This window comes from Drosophila obscura, unplaced genomic scaffold, assembly GCF_018151105.1.
Source record: "Drosophila obscura isolate BZ-5 IFL unplaced genomic scaffold, ASM1815110v1 contig_1, whole genome shotgun sequence".
In the NCBI taxonomy this organism is placed as follows: Eukaryota; Metazoa; Arthropoda; class Insecta; order Diptera; family Drosophilidae; genus Drosophila; species Drosophila obscura.
In genome coordinates, this window is record NW_024542679.1 from 4,659,812 (window position 1) to 4,680,884 (window position 21,073).

The 21,073-nt window shown below is 49.1% G+C and overlaps 1 protein-coding gene across 12 annotated transcripts; it reads left to right on the forward strand.

Moving 5' to 3' along the window:
• The first annotated feature begins 3,457 nt into the window (after window positions 1-3,457).
• On the forward strand, window positions 3,458-20,710 carry LOC111068625. 12 transcript variants are annotated; one of them, XM_041595037.1, is made up of 14 exons: window positions 3,458-4,192; window positions 6,587-6,818; window positions 6,890-7,153; window positions 7,232-7,478; window positions 7,546-8,567; window positions 8,643-9,552; window positions 16,713-17,100; window positions 17,232-17,255; window positions 17,355-17,522; window positions 18,257-18,409; window positions 18,541-18,578; window positions 19,310-19,331; window positions 19,662-19,670; window positions 19,941-20,022. In XM_041595037.1, exons 1-14 carry the CDS (start codon window positions 3,569-3,571, stop codon window positions 19,944-19,946), a joined length of 4,107 nt encoding a protein of 1,368 aa, XP_041450971.1. In that variant the 5' UTR covers window positions 3,458-3,568; the 3' UTR covers window positions 19,947-20,022. The 12 variants fall into 12 exon arrangements, with proteins under 12 accessions (XP_041450971.1, XP_041450973.1, XP_041450963.1 ...); XM_041595039.1 differs by lacking the exon at window positions 19,662-19,670 and having other exon boundaries at window positions 19,941-20,015; XM_022358252.2 differs by lacking the exons at window positions 3,458-4,192; window positions 17,232-17,255 and adding an exon at window positions 5,412-6,236 and having other exon boundaries at window positions 17,355-17,507; window positions 19,941-20,015.
• Window positions 20,711-21,073: the final 363 nt, after the last annotated feature.

Consider the following 21,073-nt stretch of genomic DNA (forward strand, 5'->3'; position numbering starts at 1 on the left):
TTTGCGAAAAAAAAAACCCATCAAGTGTCTCCTGTTCCGCTGTTCGTTTTTCGAGTTTTGGTTTTTGGCCATACATTCATTTCGCCGCTGAAGGCTTTGAGCCACACACAGCCACAGAACCGAAAGTTTCTCAATAACCAAGCGTATAGATCAGTTTTTAACACACACTACCCCACCCCCACCCCCTCCTACCCAGCGATTGGTTTAAGCATTTTCCCGTGTCGCTTTAAGCCATAAATTGCGAAATTGTGTGGCAGAAATGTGCGCGCTCTGCTCTTGTCTGCTGCCGCAAGACCAAATGAGCCGTCAATTAAAATGCATCAAAGGCAACCTTTTGCCGTAGTTGTTGCATGTTGCATGCCTGAGGGGGGGTGGGTGGGTGGAGTGTGTTACAGGGGGCTGGTTTAAGGGTTGCTTTATGCTACCCAACAACAACAATCATTTCCAGAAAGATATTTGCTCATTTTTGCGCATTTCAAACCAAATGGAAATTATCTCTCATTCCCCCGAATGGCTGATGGAAATTGCAAAAACCCGCAAGCCCATCCCATGGACAGGCCAGACATTTATGGAGCTTCACTGTAGTGAGACGTAATTAAGCGCTGACTTGTTCAATTACCAAAATGCAATTGCATTCGGCGGGGGCCCAACAACAGCCGCAAAATGTCCGCGCGAATCGGCAGACAGAAGTTTTTGCCGGGTGTCCTCACCACACCACACCTCACCCGACCTCACCTCTCTTTTGTGCAGCCCATTCTTGTATTGCCGTCAATTTGCATTAAGGGGTGTGGGCTGGGGAGGGGAGTGGAGCATTTTGTGGCAGTGGCATGCAAAATTAACTTGGTCTTGTTGGGCGCTTCTTCTGCTGCTTCGTTTTGGCCTTCTTCGGCGCTTCTTCCGCGCCGCTGTCAGCAAAGGGAAGTTTTTGTTTGTATTAAAATTGTCAGCGCTGCCAACTTGGGTGAGGTTTCGTTTTAATCATGCCACAAAACTTTGTCCTGTCAGCATAACTATACTGGGGCACCCAAGCCACTGCCACCCCAGCCACCCTGCCATGGGGAGTGTGTGTGTGTGGTGTGTGGAGTGTGGAGTGTGGCATGTGGCAGAGCCCCGCCATTTCATATCGGAGTGTGTTTTTTATTGCAGTTCTTGCCCAGGAGAGGAGAGGAGAGGAGTGGAGAGGCCGTATTAAAATGCATGAGGCAGTGCCAGTGCCCATTCAAAGTGTTTGTTGTAAGCGGCGGCACAGCTGTTGCATGCCACATCGAATCGAAATGGGCAATGGATATGCTTATGCATGAGCCCCACCAAAACGCCAATGCAATGCGAATGCAGCCTTATCGGAGGCGCCTCAGCCTCAGCCACAGCCACAGCCTCTCTCTCTCTCTCTCTCTCGCTCTCTGTGTGTCTCCTTTTGTGAGTTATTTATGCGCATAATTACAAGTAGCTTCGTTTGCTGCCCCAATTTACATATGCGACCAATATCTGGGATCTGCTGAGGGATTTGTTCTTCGCGCATACAAAGCGCTGCATTAGCTAGAGCCCCCCTCATCATCCCCTGCTGCATCCTGCATTCTGCATCCGGCATGTACTCCTTCCTGCCTCTGTCTTTGCTTCTGGCCTTGCCTCTTCCCCTCTCTTTCTCTTTCTCTTTCTCTCTCTCTGTGGGCTATGTGGCCCTTTGGCTTATTAAATACAAGAGTAACAAGTGAAAACTCGCACAGAACAAACTGCAGAATTGCCTCATTATGTGAAAAGGCAGCAAATAAAAGTTGGCAGTTGGCACAAAAGGGCCACGTACTAGCAGTACAGTACAGTGCAGTGCAGTACCTTTGATGGAGATGTAGGTGGGGCATGGAGCGTGGAGCATGGAGCGTGGATCATGGAGGTGGACGTGGTGAGGTGTGGTGGGGTGTGGTGTGGGAGCTGCTAAGGGATGCACGGACTCTGCTGCTATGCGGAGGCGTGGCACTGAAATTTATGCAGCACAAAGCCGCGGCAAATGTAAGTAAGCCAAAACGACATAAGCAGGCATAAACACAGACCCCACCCAGGGATCAACACGGGAACTCAAAGCCATGCACAAAAAGGCGATAAATGCAATACACTATAGGATAAGGACAAAAAGGATCTTTGGCATATATAGAGGGGGGAGTTGCAAGAGGGGAATAATGATATTGCAGAGGTAACCCCACAGTGGATTACGGATTAAAAATGAGTTGAATCTGTCGTAGTTCAGAGCGAAGAATGTTGAAGGAAAGCGAAGAAAGGAAAGGAACTCTGATGGGACTATTATTTTTTTTTTTATATGTTCTGTGAGATTTTCAGATATAAATTGAAACTGTATAGTAGCTGGTAACCTATAGTTTCCCATACAGTTCTTTCCCCGCTTAAATCAGAAATTTCGAAGAATAAATAAATGTGTTTGGTGGGCTGTTCCTTTATTCGCAGAAACACTGAGACACCCACTTAATTTCTTTCTATCCTATATTGGAGATACATATATAAATATTGACTTGGTAATATTTTTTATATCCCTGCAAAGTCAGAGAGAGTCAGTCCGAGTCTTTTACCAAGAAATGCATTTGCTAAAAGCAAACAAAATGTCTAAAATTGTGTCTCGCCAATGTTAAGTAGCTTCACAAATTGATTTACGCATCGAATCAGTAATCAAAGGCTGTTGAATGCCCCGATATAGTAGTGGATGGCCTTGAGGCCGCTGTTAGGGTGTCCTGCCTCTGCCACAAAGGGCAGGCCCAAGCCCGAACGCGTTGGCTTCTGGTGGGTGTAAATTTTGTTATGCGGCAAATGCGCCATAAAGCTACGAAGCAGGAACACTACAGGAGCTGCAGGAGGCGGTGCAGTGAGAGCTGCAACAGGAACAGTAGAAGGCGCTGTGGCAGTGGCAAAGGCAGTGGCAGGACAGAGCCAGTGATGCAGGTCTTCAGCACTCCCAAAGGCTGCTTACATTTGCGTGAATATATTTTTTTTGCTCTCTCTCTCGCTTTTATTTTTGTTGCCTCCCCACACACACACACACACTTTGTCCTGCTCTCTCCGTGCATGGATGGAGCTCAGCAAATGGATAAAAGGGGGCATGGGGCATTGGGCATGGGACTGGGACTGGGTTGGGCTGGGCTGGGTTTTCCTCTCACTCAGGTCGTGCATGTGCGGCAGGCACTCTAATAAAATTTAATAAAAAACGTGCAGCGCGATATAATGCTTTGGCAATGGACTGGCCCCAGGGAGGGCGGTAGGTATCTTGCAGGGGGTGAGCCGGCTCGGCCGGGGGGCATGAGGTGCCGAGAGACAGGTGTATCATTACCTGCACGCAAACCGCAAGGCAGCTACGAGGCAGCTCCCAGCATATCGATATGCGAATCGCATGGATCCAATAGCCAAGCCACTCATTTGATTCTTCTTTTGAAGCCCCCATTCCAGGAGGAGGCGACACCAGCCACCAAAGAGGGGTTGCACGAGAGGACTGGGAGGAGGAGGCGGCGCCACCAGCCACCGCAAGACCTCGTCTGTCAAGTGCATTTTGCGATTTGCGAGCATGTGACATAAGATGGGCAAGTGTGTCTCCCGGCAGTCCCCACTGCCGTCGCTGCCACTGCCACTTCCACTGCCACTTCCTCAGATTACATCCCCAGACGGGGAGCATCATCAATCCGTATTGACAATCGCACTGTCCCAGCAAGATTTGGCCCAGGCCCACAAAATCTGGCAACAGTTGACAGCCAGTAATGAATACATAGCAACCACAGCCTCATCAGTGGCACAACAAGAGCAGCAGCAGCATCAGCAGCAGCAGCACGGGGAGGAGCAGCAGCCCGTGGAGGAGACATTTTATTACAGCATAAGCCGCCACTCGGCAGCCAAGGCTCCACCGCTGGCAGATTGGCAGACAGAGCAGACCGAAAGAGAGGCCGCCCTCCTGCACATTGAGTCCCTTTACAACGTGGCCCAAGTGGACCAGAACCAAGAGCAGAGCCAGGACTGCCACTACGTCTACTCGGCTTGCCAGCAGTTCCTGCTGCAGGAGTTCCTCCAGGCAGCGTCCATTGAGAGGCAAGGATTCAGGCCAGCGACTCAGAATCAGCAGCAGCAGCAGGAGCAGCAGCAGGACTCTCCAGCAGCAAGGAAGAACAATGGCTGGCTGGCACTCGATGGAAACGGAGATGGAGATGAGGTGAGTAATATTGATAAATGTTTATAACTAGATTGGGGGTTGGTTTTAAGGTTGGGGTGCAGGGATGGGGCTGCCAGGAAAACTATCAATAAATGTTGCATCCTTTTGTTGAAATTTGTCCCCTCCGTGGACTGTGTGGGTCAAGCCCTGCCCATCACTTGCTCTTGGGCAGTTGTCATCATCTCGGACTTCGTTTGGATTTCCCCCAGGCATCAATATTTATTGTTTAGAGGAGAAAGTGTCGGGGAAATTGATTGGAAATTGAGAAGGGATTAAGAGCTGGTCGGTAGATGCCAAACTCTAATAGCTCTCGCAGCCCAGACCACTCCTTCTTCAGTTTTCCCTGCAAAGTGTTTGGCAAACATGTCCAGCATAATAACATCCCCCTTTGAACGAGTCTCCCCCGTCACATGGCACATATCTTACACTCTTGATTTACCTAATCTGGAGTGTTTACCCCACTTGGATATTCACTTGCACATCCTCGTTTACTGCCTGAGGGGAGTCCCCCAAGAATAATTAGTACCCACACATGCATTTTACATGCACAAGTTAGTAGGGGAAGTAGGGAGTAGAACGAACGCTTAGTTCCCTCTTATTCTGCCACATTTATTGTCCCCCAGGAGCTGTCCCCCTGCTATGTTCTCCTTAAACTACGAAATGGGCGTCTAAAGGATTAATTATTTATGCATTTTACATGGGCAAATTAGGTGTAAGAATGGAGAGAAATTCCCCGGGGTATACTTTTACTTATAGTCCAATTACAGAACTGTAATTTGCAAGTACTTAAAATATTAATGCTGGCTTTCCATTGCAAAAAATAATTTTTTTCGATATATTAATAAATTTTCTATAGGATTATAGATGTTTTTTTAATAAATCCTTTTATTGCTTTATTTTAAAAAAGTTTTAAAAGTCGAAATTTTAATTATTTGAACAGAAAATTATTTATTTCCAAACCTTTTCCACCCAGCGCGGTTCGTGTCTCTGCTAGTGTTGCGGCTTTAGTAAATTCGTAGATGTTGCAGAGACAATCAACCCCAAATTGTTGCATACAATTTTTCTGCCACTTGTTTTTGTGGCCTCTGCGCATGAGTGGACACTCTTTCTCTCTCGCTCGCTCTCTCTCGCTGGTCAAACGGGGCATAGAGCGAGCGAGCGAGCAAGAACCACCACAAGGTGGTGGACGTCTCGGATTCACTCGTGTCGCATGCCGTGAGAATTTTCCCATTCAATTTTCCGTTTGCTGTAGTTTCACAAGTGGAAAACTGTCGCCGGACAGCAAAAACTCTGCAAAACTATACAAAATATCAAAAGAAACTGCAAGAAAAGCAAAGAAAAACCAAAGAAAAACCAAAGAAAAGTGCTAGAGACAATTTCAAAACGGAAAGCAGCAAAACGTTTGCATAACCTGAGGCGTGAAAAGTGTGCGAAAAATCTGCTCTGCTCAAAGATTTTTCCAGCAAAACGACGGACTGACATTTTCAAGGACTGACACCCCCCGCCCCCTCTCACCGAGTGGGTGTACGTGGGATACGTGTGTATACCCGCTGAGAGAGTGTGTATCTGTGTGTGAGTGTGTGAGTGTGTAGTGCAATTATAAATGGCGTAATTCCGGTGCGATGTACATTGCTGGCATCCATAGCAGTAGAGGATTCGTGGCCAACATACAGACGGAGACTCCAGTGGGACTCCGACAGGAGGATCAATCGAGTGCAGCAGCAGCAGCAGCAGGAGGAGGAGACTCGCCGAAACAGCGAGTGTGCCCCTGCCGCCTGCCGACAACATGGATGAATGCGACAACCCCGTCGTCGTCACATTAGCCGCACAACACGGGGAGGGATTTGAGCAGCAGCAGCAGCAGCAGCCGCAGTCACCCACCATCAATGATAAGGGATTGCAGCACTCGGAAGATACAAAGGACACAGATACAGATACGCAAAGCATTCGAGATACAGCAGAATCAGAGCTTGAGGCTGAGACTGAGGCTGAGCAGGAGGAGGAGGACGCAGCAGTAGACGCAGAAGTTGAGGCAGTCATCATGGTAAAAAGAGACAGGGACAGACCCCCCCCTCGTGTGCCGTTGGATACAAGCAAATGTATCTTGTAGATAGTGCATATTAAAATAAGTATTTATAGTTTCTGTATGAGTCATGCCTGCCCCACGTAGTTAGAGCCCACCCACAACCCACCCACAATCCACAATCACAGCTTTATTTTTTTAGTTTTGCGCCGCATTGTCTTCCGTGTTCCTTTGTGTCTCTGTGGCTTTGTGTGGAGAGTGCATTCTCCTCCATCCATCTGTGTGTTGACCCGATTTGCCAAGCCGCCTACCGCCTACCGCTTTCCGTTTTTAATTCATTTTTCCCCCTCCCTCTCTCTCTCTCTCTCTAGGGCCAGGCGGAGAGCAAGAAGCATGGCAGCAAGTCCAATCGACGTAACCTAAATGGCAATATGCTGGACAGCTCGCAGGAGCAGCAACAGCCACTGCATACCAAAGGCACAGCCATGTCCTTTGGCTTTCGCAAGAAGCTCAATGGTACGCCCAAGAAGTTGAAGAAACTCCTGGAATCCAATTCCAATTCCACACCAATGACAGACACAAAGGACGACAATGGCAATGCTGGTAAGTGTTATGGCTTTTTAATTTGGTCGCCAATCTAACAACGATGTGGCATGCCACTCCGCACATACTAGCCACTACACCCATTCACTTTGAGAAAGTGGGTGCCGCCGGCGCACCAAAAACATCTGCGACTGCGACTACGGCAGCAGGTGCGGCGGCGGGCAAACGCTTTGGCTATCGCGGCGCCCTGCCCCGGCCCGCTTCCACGGGTCTGTATGGCGCCAGTGAAGAGTCCGAATCGGAGACGGCAGCACAGAATGCCCAGAATAACAACAATCCCTGTGGAGGAGGAGCAGGCACCGGCACCAGCACCAGCACTGTGCTGGTGAGCAATTGTAAGTGAACCAACGAAATCTGCTACCCTGAGCAGATCCGACCTTAAGTTCTATCTTCTCCCTTCTCCCCCCGACTAGTAAAACGTCGCTCCAAGAGCGCACATGCGGGACGCAGCAGCAGCAACGCTGATGGAGAGCCCAAAATAGCACAGCCCAAGACGCTCACATTCAATCTCAACCAGAACACAACCATCGAGTACCAGCGGCGGCAGTTCTTTGGTGAGATAGCGGATGAATCCACGGCTGCTGCTGCTGCTGCCCCAACACGCGGCGGACAACAGCGCTACAACTACAACAATTTGGCCAGCATGCACGCGAATGTCATGTGAGTGGAGGGACATCCCTTCGGTGCATCGATGCACTTAATCGCAGATCTTCTCTCCCTCCCACAGAGTACGGCCCACGCCACGGCTCACACCCGCAAGCTTCGCCAAGTTTACGCTGCAAACGGTGAGCCTGCCACGGCCAGAGTACCCGGTGGCCATCAGCCTGACGGCCACCACACCCACCACGCCCAGCAGCAGTGTGCAGTCGCCAGTGCCCAGCCACTCGACGGGTGCCAGGGCCAAGGACATTTCCACCAGCTCGCGGCAGCATCCCTTGACCTCGGTGCATGTGCAGCCCACACAGACGCATCATCATCATCATCGCTCCGATCAGCGGCATCTCGACCAGAAGAGCGTCAAGCAGCTGACCAACAACTCGACGCGGCGCGGCTTCTCGGGCAGTCGCGAGATCAGCGCCGATTCGGGCATTGCCAGTCTGGACATGGCCCTGGACTCGGGCAGCTCTGGCAGCTCTTCGGTGGGCTCCAAGCGGAGTCGCAGTCGGCCACGGAATCTGCAGATGGTGATGAGCGGACGGCACACGTTCGAGGTGAAGGATGTCGACGATCCGCCCTCGAGCGAGTCCAACTCCTTTGTGGAGCCACTGGCGCTGCCCAAGCTGCCGACAGATGGCAGTCAGGCCATACCACTGCCGCTGCTTGGGCTGGTGCGATCCAATACGGTGCTCAGCCGTGAGAGCTACGAGCGGCGGCAGGAGACGCCCCAGGCGGCGGATCAGGCTGGCAACGGCGGCCAGCAGGCGGAGGGGAAGCCCAAGCCCAGTGGCTCCGATGAGAGCGAGAGCGTGGACGAGGAGAAGCACTACCTGGACTCGTCCACCTCCGAGAAGAGTGCCAAACAGCAGAGCCATTCCTCCGTCTCGAGTTCGTGGCGCTGTCAATCTTTGGCCGGGGAATCCCTGGCCGCCATGGACTGCAGCAGCATGAGCATCAGCGATACCCAATCTCAGTCGCAATCGCAGTCGCAGGCCCCGGAAAATGGCAGGGAAAATGAGAGGGAGGAGGATATGTCCCTGGGACTAGACGAGATCAGTCTCATCCACACGGACATGCCATTTAGCACAATTTGTAAGTAGATCAAAGGGGGCTTCGGGCGGGCTACTGGAATTCCCTTTTCTAACTGCCAGCTCTACTCCCTCACAGCTTCAATGACGGAGACGCCACCGAAGGCCGGCCAGGAGCCGCTGCTCAAGGTGCACCTCGTGGACAATTCGGAGGCGTCGCCACGTCCTCGCTCCTTCAACAATGCGCTCAACGAGTCCAAGTTCGCAGAGCTGGCGCTGGCCAGCAGCAGCTGCATCCTGCTGGACGATGAGACCTCGCCCACGGACAGCCTCGTGAGCAGCACCGAGGACTCGGAGGAGGCGGGCGGCAAGCTCAAGAAGCACAAACTCAACGAGGAGCGCCAGCAGAAGGACATCGACATTGACATTGATGAGATCTCGCCGCTGCTCGAGCTCGAGCTGGACCCGGGATGCGGCAGTCCCGTCTCCCCGGGCACGCCCACCCACGCCTCACACTCGCTCTCACTGGGCTCGGACTGTGGCAACCTGATTGACGACGAGATTGCCGACCAGCCGGCCCTGCTGTGCAACAGCGAGGCCCACGAGGTGGCCACCGACACGCCCACCCTGATGGAAACGCACACCGGATCGCTGCGCTCGCTGAAGAGTCAGTCGAAGGCACGCACGGCCCTGCAGCAGGCCATCGAGCTGAGTCTCCGTACCCCCATGGCCGTGCGGCAGGCGGTGCTCGATCGCGCCGAGTCCCTGGACACCCTGTCGCCCTGCGAGTCCATCTGCTCCGATGACCTCATGATGGACTTTGACATGAACAGCAGCGTGGACTCGATCGACCACATGGCACCCGTGTCGGGGCGCAGTCGCAGCGGCTCCGATCTGCATCGCATTGGAGCCGAGATGGATCCTGCCCAGGCGGAGGCCGAGGCCGAACTTCTCTCCGAGATGGAGCGCAATGGCAGCGATGTGATGAAGGAGCTCAACTCTCTGCTGCGCGGCAGGCGGCAGCGTGGTGGCGCCCGTGAGCGCATCAGGTGAGTGTCCATCCCCCCCCCATCAGTGTTCAGCTGCATCACCACTCCCGTAACGTAACGTAGGGTAACGTAGCGTAACGTAACTGTGGCTAATGGAAACGAGAAGTGCGATGGATGTGCTCTTTGAGTTTTCGCCTCTGATTTGGTTTTATTGCCTCTGTGCTGGCACTTGGCTGGCGACCAACGACTGTCCGTCCGGATTATTATTAAGTGCACTCCACTCCACTCCACTCCACTGCACTCTCTGTGGCAGCCTCCTCTCCTCTTGCATCTATTCCACTTGATGTTGCATGGCTGTGGGGGTCTGGGGTACGAGAAGCCACTAGCAAATCAATCAGCAGACTCCTCTGCCCTCTCTCTCTCTCTCTCTCTCTCTCTTGCTCTTTCTCTGTCCTTCTATCTTTGGTTGCTAGATTTCTGCCGGCCTGCTAAAGATTAACCCTAGAAGGGCTCGTCCCTCTGCATAATACTGAAGGTGAAAAGGATGGCGAATATTTTGCATTAAGTACTAAAATAAATATAATTCAATATAAACTATTTGGCGGATACAAAACTATATACTTACATATAGTTTAATGCAAATATTCTCTTAGATTTGGATAAGAGTATCCCTTGCATACCTTAAATTCCACTTCCCACTGATAATTTTTGTAAAACTCTCCATCAAAACCTTCCAAGTTCATTCCAATATTATTCCAACATAATTCATTTTTGCTATGGAACCCCCTTGGTCTTCCTAGTGTTAATATTCTGCGTCACAGCCAGAAATATTCATTAATTAATTCATTCCCAAAGTAAACAGCAACAGCAGCCAGCACAGACATCTCCCATAGCTCTCACAGCATTTGTTTACCCGCAGAGACACTCTGGGGTTAATCAAATGCAATTTGATTTTCGCCGACTCAGAGCTTAGGCATCGCCCCAACCCAAAGGGGCACGCCCTTTTGCCATTGGCAGGGGGGAAATGGAAATGGAAATTGAAATTAGCCCAAAATTAGACAGACATCAGTGGGGCAGGTTGGAGAACTGAAATAAAACCCCCAATGATTGCAGTGATTTTTGTGTGTGCTGGCTGCAGTACCCAAAAGGTTACTCCATTCGATCCATTCCCACTGCCAATTCCCGTTGCAACATTCAGGGGAGGGGGAAGGAACATGCCATTCAACAGCTCTGTGTGGGCCAAAAGCAAAGCCAACGGTCTAAGCCAAGACCGAATCCAAAGGCAGGGGCAAAGGCAAAGGCAGCGGCAACGGCAACGGCATTTGGCATTTTACGGCAATTGTCTTTGGATTGGATCCCTCTTTCCCTCTCCAGTCGGGGGTCTGGGGTCTGGGGCCTGGCCAAATCGTGGTCGTAGTTAAGATAACATTTTGACTTTGGCCTGAGACTTGATGGCGAGTGCCGCATTCTTTTGTCATGGCAACGGCAACAGCGGCCACAACGGCAACCGGCAACGGCACGACATCCACGACAACCATCGACGGAGTCGTTTCTGGCTCTAGCCTTAAAGTTGGAAAAACTTTATTGCGCCCCGCCATGCCATGCCATTGCCTTGTGCACTGCAAGGAAAAATCAATTGTCTGGCTGTGCAGAGGGGGGATGGGGAATCAGGGGGGAGAGGGATACTCGCATGAACCTGTTTTCCCAGCCAAGAGCCAAATAACTGCAAAAATGCCGCTGGCCTTCTCAGGTTTTCTTGTTGTTGTTTGTTTTTTTAGTTGTTGTCTTGCCGCTGCACATGCGTCGGGACATTGGCTTTCCTTGCCACTTGCCACTTGCCACTGGACTCACCAGCCTCACTCGCCATGCGATCCGCGCCGATACTCGTATTAGAAGGCAACACAACCCCCAAGGCCCCCAAAGCACAGCTGCAGACAATCCATTCAGCGCCAGCCACTCGCTAATCCACCAGAGCCATATGCAAAATCATATGCCATGCGACTGGAGCCCACACTTGTAGCTGAGACTGTGGCTTAACCTTGAGACTGTGGAGCCATGAGTCACCCACTCGAACCGCTCTCGCACCGGCAACTGCTGAGTAAGCCATCGCTCCAGCAGACTCAATCGCCCATTATCGGCTCTCGACGCTCAGCCACAAAGTGCACTGGAAGCAGAAAAAAAAAGAATAACAAGGTTCCATTGTGATCGCCATCGCTGCAGCCGGAATGCAGCATAAATGTTGTGGCTGGAGCAGAGCTGATGCCAGTGGCTGTCCGTCCAGGAGAGTTTTCATTTCTAACGGAGCTAGAACCAGACCCAGACGCAGACGAAGACCCACACTTGCTGCTGCCTGTTGGTTGCTGCTGGAACGTGGTGGCAACGAAACATTGGTAACAACAACAGCAACCAACAGAGGCACAGTGGCGTGGAATGTGGAATTTGTGTGTAAATGTTTGGAACAAGAAAGGAACAAGAAATTGAAGCAATAGAAGAATATTTCGCTACAAGTCCTACAAAGACGTCTGAAAATTGTTGGATTTCTACCACAACTATTCTCAACGCTCGCTTATTTAGTTGGTTCCACTGTAGCGCCAATGTTTTTTTCGTATCACTACCATTCCACACCATTCCCATTAGCTCCGCGCTGACTGGCTGGCTGGCTGGCTGGCTGGCTGTGGCTCCAACTTCAGTTTCGATACCAACTTCAACTTCAGTATTAAACAAGATCTCAAAGCGTGCGGTTCGGTGCTTCGGTGCGGTACGGGTACTGTCTCTGTAGCATAATAAATCATATTCGTCGTACTTGTGTGGAGACTCCATCCCCATCCCCATCGGGCAGCAATCAGCTTGTGTTCTGTTCCATCAATCCACTGCGATTGTGTGTACAAATTGTGCAAGAAAGGTTGTGCGGAACGCGTGGGAGCCCCCAGCATTAATTGCGTTGTTAATATCCAAAAACCAGACCCACAAAAAGTGGGAGACACAACAAAGAGGCCCCCAAAACAAGAGCCAGTGACCGCAGAGCTAGACCAGGCGGTTTTTGGCATTCGTCGCCTCCATCGATACGCACTGTTGCCTCTTCCATGCCACAGCGACAACGCAGCAGCCATCGCAGCCACAGCCGACGTTTCCAACGTTTATAACAAAAGACAAGCCGCGGGCACAAGTGTCAATGGAACAGCCAATCCATCCATAAAAGAAACCATTCCGTTTAGACTGCGACTGGGACTGGGACTCTGGCTCTCAAGTGAGTAAAAGGTAGAGGAGAGAGATACTCATACATACCCATGCCCCCTGGCAAGTGGTAGCCAAAGTGGGTGATGATTTCCGCTCTAAGCGTTGCGTAATTTGATATGCAACCCGGTGGCAGGGGTTCGTTCAGCTGTGGGGGCACACAGTGAATGCCTCTGGAAAGTGTGTCACATGCAAATGCAGACAGAGGCAGAGGCACAAATCTTTTTGGAATTTGATGCCATAAACGTAACAATTACAGATATCAGATACACAAACACACACACACACACCATTCCATTTGGGGCTGCTTGGAGGTTGCCCCCTTTTATGGCTTTGGAAGCCACTTCAAGTTCAGTTGCATTTTGCGGCGCGTTCAGGTTTACGGGCCTACGGATTCGGTTCCCATCTTCCTGCTGCTGCTGCCTACTGCTGCTGGCATGCATAATTCAACAGAAAGAACATTTGCCAAGAACAAAACCAAGCCACAGAAATACATATCAAGCCCATACCCCATACCCCATCCCCCAGCCACCATGCCCCATCGAGTGCAAATACAAAGATACAGATAGCTGCTGCTGCTGCTACCTACCTAACTACCTGTCTGTCTGTCGGTCTGTCTGCTCCACACACTACTGAATGTATCCCTCCCGTTTGGGCTCCCCGAGTGCGGACAACAAACCATCGTTGATCATCTGAGGAACTGCGCTGTGGCATGCTACAGATACACACAGCCGCGGCGGATTCCCATCTCGGGAGTCGAGACTCGAGAAGAGACTTACTCCCCACTCTCCGTGTGTGTGTGTGTCTCCGTGTGTGAGAATGTTGCTTATTTCTTTATTTTTTATGGCCATTACCATTACTGGCGTTACGTGCTCTACCCCCCATCCCATCCACATTCCCCCATTACCCCATTACGCCATTCCCCTCATCCTGCGTATCGCTCTAATGAAGCTGCCTTTCCATTTCCATTTCCTCTTCATATATGCAAGCATAACTTTGTCTGTCTACGCCTCATTCAGGGGAGTGAGTACCTTGGTATCCCCCTCACCACACTTGATCTTCATCTCTGAAGCTCCCTCTCTCTCTCTCTCGCCATCTCCATCTCCGCCCATCTGACTCCTATGACAAATGACGTTTTGTCGCACAAATTGATAAGTGCCGTTAGGGGAAGTGGAAGTTCGAGTAGTGCATGTCAACGCCTCTGCCGATGGCCCCTGCCCCTGCCACTGCCCCATGCTCCACTGATTGCCGCATGATTGTGATTGCTTGTCATTGTTGGCCGATGGCAGTAGGCAGTTGGCTCTTACCTGTTAGCTGTTACCTGTTGGCGGTTAACAGTTGCAGCCCCGCCACACACAGCGCGACAGACAGCCGCAGCAACGGAGCCGCGGAGTTGGCCAAGTTAGCGACAGTTGCCGTTGCCGCTGGCAGTGGCGCGTGTGGAGTCTTCACAAAATGAGACAGATAAATGCACACAAAACTGCACACAGGCGTTGGGCATGGACAGGTGCGTAGACAAAGGGGGAAAGCTCGGAAAACAACTAAGAAAATTCCAAAGTTTTTGTTTAAATAAAATAAAAAATGGTGAGCCTATCGGTTCCATATTTAAACGAGTATTCCTCCTGCTTAGTGTGCCACATAGCTCTTCAATCGAATATTCCAATAAAGATCACATTTATTCCAAGAACAGTCTCCCTTCTGTCCATACCCCTGCTCCATTTTTTTTTTTTTTAGTTTTATGTTGTGTTAATGGAGCTGTGGAAAATCCATTTGTTGCTGCTGCTGCTGCTGCCACCTGCTGTTGCAATGACGAGCATTTTGTCGTCTGACAATTGGTTTTTTTTCCTCAGAGTACGAAATATCCGGCGCTGCAGTGGAGTGGCGGGAGTTGCATTGAATGAATGAATGGATGAAGTGGGCGGGGGATTGAGTTGTGCAAAATACTCGCATTGTTTTGACTTCAGTGGCTCTCCACCTCGTGCCTGATTACTGATTACATTCATATTCATACCACGAGTATTCACGGCATTCATTGTACTCCTCTCGAAAACAAACAACATAAAGTTGGCGTGCGAAAATCCCCAAAACATGTGGAATATATTTCTTTCTCTCTCTGTGCTTTGGAGCTCTTTGGGAAAGTGCAGCTGTGTGTGTGTGTGTGTTTTTTTTTTTGGTGTGTTTTATGGTTTGGACATAATGTAAACTATAATTGCTTTTTGTTTGGCAAGCCGCGGAGTGCATCCATTTGAACCTTTTTGCTTGGGTTACTTGTACAACAAAATTGAACAAAAACCACAAAGAAGTGCAGCTCCAATGCCCATTACGCAAGTCAGAGCTAATGTTTGAGTTTTATTGATATTTAATCAGTTGAATCTGAGCATTACAAATGGATCAGTTAAGGCTACGATTTCAGGCTCATTTTGAAACCAAAACTCAATCGATTACCCAAGTGAAACGATGATACAGTAAACATATTCACTTCGGCTTAAATCTGATCCATCCATGCTGCGAATTCCATTCATTTAAAAGAAGAATTTTGCCATAGAACCCCCCGCTGAAGCGCTGACCAACTATTAAAATAGAAGGGAACTTTCTGCCATAAAAAAATCTCTCACATCTCTCAGCACTTTCATCTGCAGCTCTAGAAAAAACTTCAATTTGCTTATGCCCCACATTCCCCACAGAAGAGACCATTTCGGGGCATTTCGTGGAGATCATCTTGAAGCTAAAACAAAAGAGTTTTGCCAATTCCCCAAAAGTCTGTTCCAGTTCCCGTTCCAGTTTCTGTCTGCTGCTTTTGCTTTCCTTTAATTGGTTTTCTTTTGGGAAATTCATCCGTGATGATTCGTAACTCGAATTAATTCCATTATCGTAATGGAAATAGATACGAAATATCATTATAATGCCGAATAATTATAAAGACAAGAGCCCATTAACCTTTGGTCAGGGCCTGGGTCTGGGTCTGGGTCGGATGATTCCACCGTGGAGAATCGAATGAGCCAACAAAACTATCGAATGAATGGCCTTTTTTTTTGTGTTTGTTGGCTGGCATTAATAGCTGTACGTTTTTCAACAGTTTGTATAAATTATGCCGTGAAATTTTTGAACATTGCGCGCATGTGTAAGAGGAGAGCAGAGCCCCACCATCAACCCAACCACATCTCCAAGTACCGCTGCAGCACGCAACAGTTGCCTCACGACTTTCACTATCAGCCACGAGCAGCAGCAGCATCATCAGCAGCAGCAGAGCCTCTCTTCAGTGTGGATTGGATTTATTTGCAGCAGCAGCATTCATGTCAGAGGTATCTTAATGGCCCATTGACAACTGCCGCCTGAATAATCCACCTGCCAGAGAGTGCCTGGGTTCCCTTGCCAGCCAACTGGGGCCCTAATCAATGGCATTCACTTTCATTGCGGCCACGTTAATTGAAAGTGCGCTAAAACTAATTAAAAGAAAAGAAAAGAGTGAGCCAACACCCCAAGGCTCCTCCCTAGCAACCCCTCACACTGCAGGCCAGCCAGGGGGTGACTCGACAAAGTCTCCACACAGCTGTTCGGGGGTCTGCGCATGTCCCGATTGTGTCATTGCTGGTGGCTATGAATTCCAGCTAGAAACAGAAATTCGATTCGTGGAATATGTCTGAGGCGGCGGCGGCGGATACGACGGCCAGCAAATCATCGCCCAAGGGAGTGCGTCGCGTCCGCACCGATCTGAAGACATCGGAGAATGTATTCCTCGCGGGGCAACAGGGCAACCAGGGCAGACCAGCCCGAAAAACCTCACCCATGGCCATCAAAAGCCATCAGCCTCGTCAGCATCATCATCATCATTATTATCCACCCAACTGTGCGCCACCGTTTGTGGCAAGCAGTGCGCCGCAGCCAAACGAAACATATCACAGGTGGAGCTCCACTCCCCAGCCTCTTGAATCAACAGAACTTCTTAGTCATTCTTGCTCCTTACTCATGCCTGTTCCTCTTTTCAGCGCCCAACTGCCCGCCCGTGCCACACGGCTGCTCAATCGCTCCCGGCTGCAGGACCAGCAGCTGACCGGCCACGATTCGGACAACAGCCTGAGATCCAGCCACAGCGGAGGTGCTGCAGCGGCTGTGCGCAAAAGGAGCACGGCCAATTCACGCGCCTCCACGGCCTCGTCCACGTCCAGTCTGCCGCGCCAGCGCCAGCCGCAGAGGCAGCAACCAGGTGGTGGCACCGCCCCGGGTGGCCTACGAGTGCGCGGGCTGGGTAGCGGCGAGCTGCATAGCTCATCGGACGATCTGATGTTGTATGACAAGTCCTTCCGGAATGCCATGATCCAGGATGTGCTGCAGTTCAAGAAGCAGCTACTCCGCCTGCGGCGCATCCTCCAAGAGGTGAGTGGGGCAGCTGCCATTGCTCTGTAGAGCTGCTTAAGGATTTCATTTCCATTTCATTCATGGCACACACACACACACACACCCAACAATCAACCACAAAACACTCGATCCACTTGCACGCCTCTTAGGAGTCTGATTTTGATTTGAAAAGGGTACGTTCCATATCCCATCTTTATTTGGGGTTTCATTTCAGTCGGGGAATACCTCGCCTCATACCTGAGTGACAGTCTCATGAAACATTTATTTTGCAGACGGAAACCCTCAATCCCTTCGAGAATGACAATCTTCAATTGTTTGCCGCCTGTGGACTGGACAGCAAGCAGCTGAACGACATCGACTTGGCCAGCCTCACCTCGTCCACGACGGAGGATCCATTGCAGGAATTAACGGATCTACGTAGACAGGTGGTTTACCTTCAGGTATTTGCACGTTTTTTGCATTTCGTTCGCCCGATCGTTAGACCACTGGACAACACGCCACAAAACCACAAAAAAATCAAAAACTAAAATAAAGTAAACGTAAAGCAAAAGCAGGACACTCTCACTATTTATCTATCTATATCTATTGCTGTTGTTCTTAAATGTTTATTAGATACATGGAAATTATTTTATTCTATACTCCATGTGGCATGTACAAAATCCAGAAGGAATACTCAGTATACATAACATAACTATTTGCTTATTTGTAAATCTATTAAATTATATACTCGTACCTACATAATGCTATACCGCACTTTGATTTTGACACTGAGAACACACATACATACAGACATACTACAGGCATACAGCATACAGTTTGAAGTTTGCAGTTTGCAGTTTGCAGTTTAAAGTTCACAGAGTTTACAGTCTTATACATATATATCTTTAGCTGTTGTTGTGATTGAGTGATAGATATGCTTTGGATTGGCACTTGAAACAATGCAACAATCAAAGCATGACTGTCCCAAAATAAAAGCCAAGCAATAATGCCTGGCAATTTATACTCGTACTCGTACTCGTACTCGTATAGATATGATTTTTGAACACTCTCTGGCTTAGTTTCTTGTATCTGCTGCCTAGTGACCTTTTATGCCTCGCTCCACAACAGTGAATCTGACATTTACGTATCTCTCTCTTTCTATTTCTCTATGTGTGTGTGTGTGTGTGTGTGGCAGGGTCAAGTCGATGATCGTGATCGCACCATACGCCTGCAGCGCGATCTCATTGAGCAATTGGAGGCCGAGAAGCGGCAACAGGCCGGCGGCAATGCCAGCAATGCCACTGATGCCAGCAAGGAGCTCATCAGCATGGCCACCCAGACGGAGCGGGTAAGCACCCTCCACCCCCTCTATGCATAGATAATAATAATATGTGTGTGTGTTGCACAAAAACAAAAACAAATTGACTAACCAAAAGCTATCGTATATTTCTATTTCCAATTCCGATTCCACTTTCACAGACACGACCACTTGCCATTGGTGCGGAGGGTTTGTCCAGGTAGGCATCCATATCCAGACATTCATGTTTTTCCATCCTTTCATCTCTCTATCTTTTCGATTTTCAATTTCAATTTTCGTTTATATTTTTTTGGTTAATTTTTTGTGTAATTTTTGGTGTATTACTGGTGGCTCGTAATTTTGGGGCTTTTCATCAGACCACAAAAGCCGCAAGCTGCGGCAGGCACAGGCCGCAGCTTAACAAAACTAATACAAAACGTTGCCTGCTGTTGCTGCAGTTGCTGCAGTTGCTGTTGCTGCTACTTTAATGGTGGCTTGCAGTCTCAGCTACAGCTTCAGCTTCATGGTCCGTTGGTGGCATGCAAATCAGCTTGGCCACTTTCCTGCCGCCTGTTGACGTTAATGGCAACAAATTGCAATTGGAGCAGTCTAATTAGACTGAATTCAGCCAGCAGTAGCCAAAGCCGAAAGCCGAGTGCCGAAACAGCAGCAGCAGCAGCAGGAGGTGGAATTTTTGCATTTTGCAATTGACTAACAATAGACCCACTTTAGACCCCATTCGCAATGCCTTAACCCATGATTAACCAATGTGAATCTCTCTCTCTGTCTCTTCTACACTCTCTTTTGTAATGCCTTCCATGGAATACACATCCCTCAACAAAATAAAACAAAACAAAACAAAAAAAAAAACACTTACACATCTAACCACACTCTCCACACTCTCCCCTCCACTATGCATTCCAATATATATATATATATATATGTATATAGACTACAATTCGGGGAGCCACAGGTATTATTTTGTGATTTCATTCTAGCCATCATTGTGCTCTGTGCCATCAATCTGTTATGTATCCTACACCTAAGCGATAACTGTCTGGATAATTGTAATTCATGCAATTGAAATAATCATTCATTAAGCGCTAACTAAACTAAGAGAAAAAACTAAAATTAAAACTAAGCAGTGCAAAACTAAGATTTAATCTATCTAAGATATAGTTACATTATAGCCGAAAGTTAGCCCGTAGCTAGTGCTCTAAGCCAATCGTTAATCGTTACTAATTGTCACTGAAAATTTAACACTGTTTGTGAAACATTTTGATTGCATGCGGCAATTAAATAGAGTCCCAAGGTAAAGCAAACCAGAAACTAACCCAAAAATGCGTTGAGAGGAGAAGGAATGGCAGTCGGAAAGGGGAGTGGCAGCAGCACAAAGTATGCCCATCCATTGATGCCATTGATGGATATCCCAAGTCAAACTCCAAACCATGTCCACCTGCCATCGACTCTTCTCTTCGTTGCGTAGACAACTCGTATGGCATATTCAAAACAAAGAAATTCTTTCAATTAATCAAGAAATCAACTGGAAATAACACACTAATTCTGCCCTCTCTGTTCGCAGAAGTAAGCCCGAATATACCAGTTATACCACACACTTTCCGATGCTCCATTTGCACGACTCCACGCTGGCCGCCACCACCATCATTCGCCATCACCAGAGCCACCACCAGGAGAGGGAGCAGCCCACGCCCACATCTACGGGCGCCAACAATAGTCAGTGTCCCACTCTGAGCCAGACCCGCCGCCACACCATCATCTCCACGACGCTGACCAACTACAATCAGCAGCTGGCTGCAGCTGCCTCCTATCCGGGCACGCCGCGACGCGCTTCCATCGGTTGGGACACGGCGGAGGCGGCCACGCCCAGTGCCAACAGCTACAAGCCCGTGCGCATAACCTTGATCGGGGATCCTCTACCCCTACCCCTGCAGAATGGCAGCTGTAAGTCATCGTCATCGTCGCTGTCGTTGCCTGGATCCGTAGCCGCGCAGAGCCAGCATCCCCATGCACCGAATGGGGTCAAGATGCGGTATCCGAATGGCTGCCAGAGCGCCAAGATGAAGGCGAGCAATGGACACCACGGGGCGAGTGCACACTATCAGCCGTTGTACAACAGCAACAAGATGACAAGCCCAACCGTAACTATAGTCTGATTTAGATACCAGGATTCTTCGCCACCACCCCCCAAAATCAATTACAGCTCCAAAACAGAAACCATTTACAATATAGAGAGTAGGGAGTGATTATGACTCTTGATGCTTACCATATGTAGGTTGGGTTTTATATAAATGGATGGATACACTCAAATATACTTGAATAATAACCCATATACATATATGTATAGGTACATCCTTTGCTTCAATATATAAAGTAAGACCGATGCTGGCTTAGTTTGTGGCTTCCAATTTCGGCAATTCGAAGAGCCTCCCTCCAGTTAAACGAGAGAAGATATAAGCACAAATATAGAAACGGAAACAGAAACCTGTGCGATTAGTGGAATACTTATTATATATATTATATATTATTATTATATTAGATGTATACTCTTAAACAGATCTTAAACAGATATTAGATACCAACTTCTTATTGTTAATTTTGTTGCCTAAGTTTTAGTCTAAGTTAGAATGATTTTTACCGCTCGTTTTACTTCCTTGAATTTTGTATATTATATGTATGTATGTACGACTCGCAGCA